The sequence below is a fragment of the Protobothrops mucrosquamatus genome, unplaced genomic scaffold (genome assembly GCF_001527695.2).
Source record: "Protobothrops mucrosquamatus isolate PMUCROS unplaced genomic scaffold, P.Mucros_1.0 scaffold3178, whole genome shotgun sequence".
Classification (NCBI taxonomy): domain Eukaryota; kingdom Metazoa; phylum Chordata; class Lepidosauria; order Squamata; family Viperidae; genus Protobothrops; species Protobothrops mucrosquamatus.
In genome coordinates this window covers 146,413-148,152 of record NW_015389176.1, presented here as the reverse complement: position 1 = coordinate 148,152, position 1,740 = coordinate 146,413, and the positions used below count along the sequence as shown (strand labels likewise).

Genomic DNA, 1,740 nt, shown 5'->3' with positions numbered 1-1,740 from the left:
ATCCTTGTCCTTCCATCCCTCAAGCCATCATTGTCCGTCCATCCGCCTGTCCATCCATCCATGTCTTTCTTTCCATCCGTGTCCTTCCTTCAATCCATCCATCAGTTTCCATCCATTCATCTCTGACCTTCCTTCTTTCCTTCCTTTCTCCATCTATCCCCTCCCTCCCTCCCTTCATTATCTTCTACAATGATTTAGCTTTTAAGTGTGTGTGTGCACGCCCAAAGAGGCATATTTCCGGCAAATGTGCTGTTTCCCATTCCGCCGTGTCTCCCATTCTCCATTAGGTGAGCAACAGCCCCCTGTCGGAAGAAGCAGTGCTCGGCTTTGAGTATGGAATGAGTATTGACAACCCCAATCTGCTGCCCGTTTGGGAGGCTCAGTTTGGGGATTTCTTCAACGGAGCTCAGATAATATTTGACACGTTTGTCTCTGGAGGTGAGACTTGGCTATCTCTTCTGATGGAAAATGCATTTACAGCTGATAAAGGAGAAGATTTGAAGCTCAGAGTTGAAACTGGGGGGTCCTGGGTGCTCTCTGAGCATGGTAGTGTTCATGCAGACGTTTCATGACCCAACAAGGGAACATCATCAGTGCTGGAAGGGAGGGGAGTTAGCAGGGAGGAGGAGGAGGAGGAGGAGGAGGAGGAGGAGGAGGAGGAAGAGGGGGTAGTTGTGGTGGAGGAGAACTGTGGGGTCCTTGGTGCTCTCTGAGCTTGGTAGTTTTCTTGCAGACGTTTCATGACCCAACTAAGGAACATCATCAGTGCTAGAAGGGAGGAGGGTTAGCAGGGAGGAGGAGGAGGAGGAAGAAGAAAAGGAGAATGAGGAGAGGGAGGAGGAAGAAAAGAAGAAAAGGGGAAGGGGGAGGTCCTTGGTGCTCTCTGAACTTGGTGGTTTTCTTGCAGACGTTTCATGACCCAACTAGGGAACATCATCAGTGCTAGAAGGATGGGGGGGGGGGTTGTTCAGATGATGTTCAAATGATAGCTAAACAAATAGTTGTAAGTCAAGGATTGCCTGTATGTTATTTGGCAGACCTTGATAGTGTATCGTTATTGACGTGGAATAATTTCTCCTCTACAGGAGAAGCCAAGTGGCTCCTGCAGAGCGGACTGGTGGTTCTCCTTCCACACGGCTACGACGGGGCTGGCCCGGAACATTCTTCTTGCAGGATTGAACGGTTCTTGCAGGTAGCCAGATGCAACTTCGTCCAGAATGTATGATAATCTTTCTTCAAATGTGTGGTCTCCTGCAAAGAAAACCCTCCTTAAATTTATCTCCCATGCCTGTGTGTATTTTTTTGTATACCGAACTCCTGGAAGGACAGGTTTTAAGGCAGGAGTCTCCAACCTTGGCCATTTTAAAACGTGTGGACTTCGACTCCCAGAATTCCTCAGCCTGCCTGGGAGGAGCCAGAAATCTGGGAAAATTCAGCCAGAATTCTGGGAGTTGAAGTCCACAAGTGTTTTAAAGAATTGGTCAACCATTAGGGCTACACTTAGTGTGAAATGTTGTGGTTTTCTTTTTCCACAGATGTGTGATAGCTCAGAAGAGGGGATCGATGGGGACCACATAAATATGTCTGTGGTCCATCCAACCACCCCAGCACAATATTTCCATTTGCTTCGGAGACAGATGGTTCGAAACTTCCGGAAACCCCTCATTGTGGTGTCGCCCAAAACTCTCCTTCGCTTACCTGTGCGTAGAACAAGACTTCCTGGTTTCAATGTTACTATTC

The 1,740-nt window shown here is 48.1% G+C and overlaps 1 protein-coding gene across 1 annotated transcript in view; it reads left to right on the top strand.

Moving 5' to 3' along the window:
* DHTKD1 (dehydrogenase E1 and transketolase domain containing 1) overlaps window positions 1-1,740 on the top strand; it is a 28,999-nt gene that overhangs the window by 19,297 nt on the left and 7,962 nt on the right. The window contains exons 11-13 of the mRNA XM_015826551.1: window positions 288-438; window positions 1,086-1,192; window positions 1,536-1,700. Coding sequence (XP_015682037.1) covers window positions 288-438; window positions 1,086-1,192; window positions 1,536-1,700 — 423 coding nt within the window. The remainder of the gene's footprint in view (window positions 1-287; window positions 439-1,085; window positions 1,193-1,535; window positions 1,701-1,740) is intronic.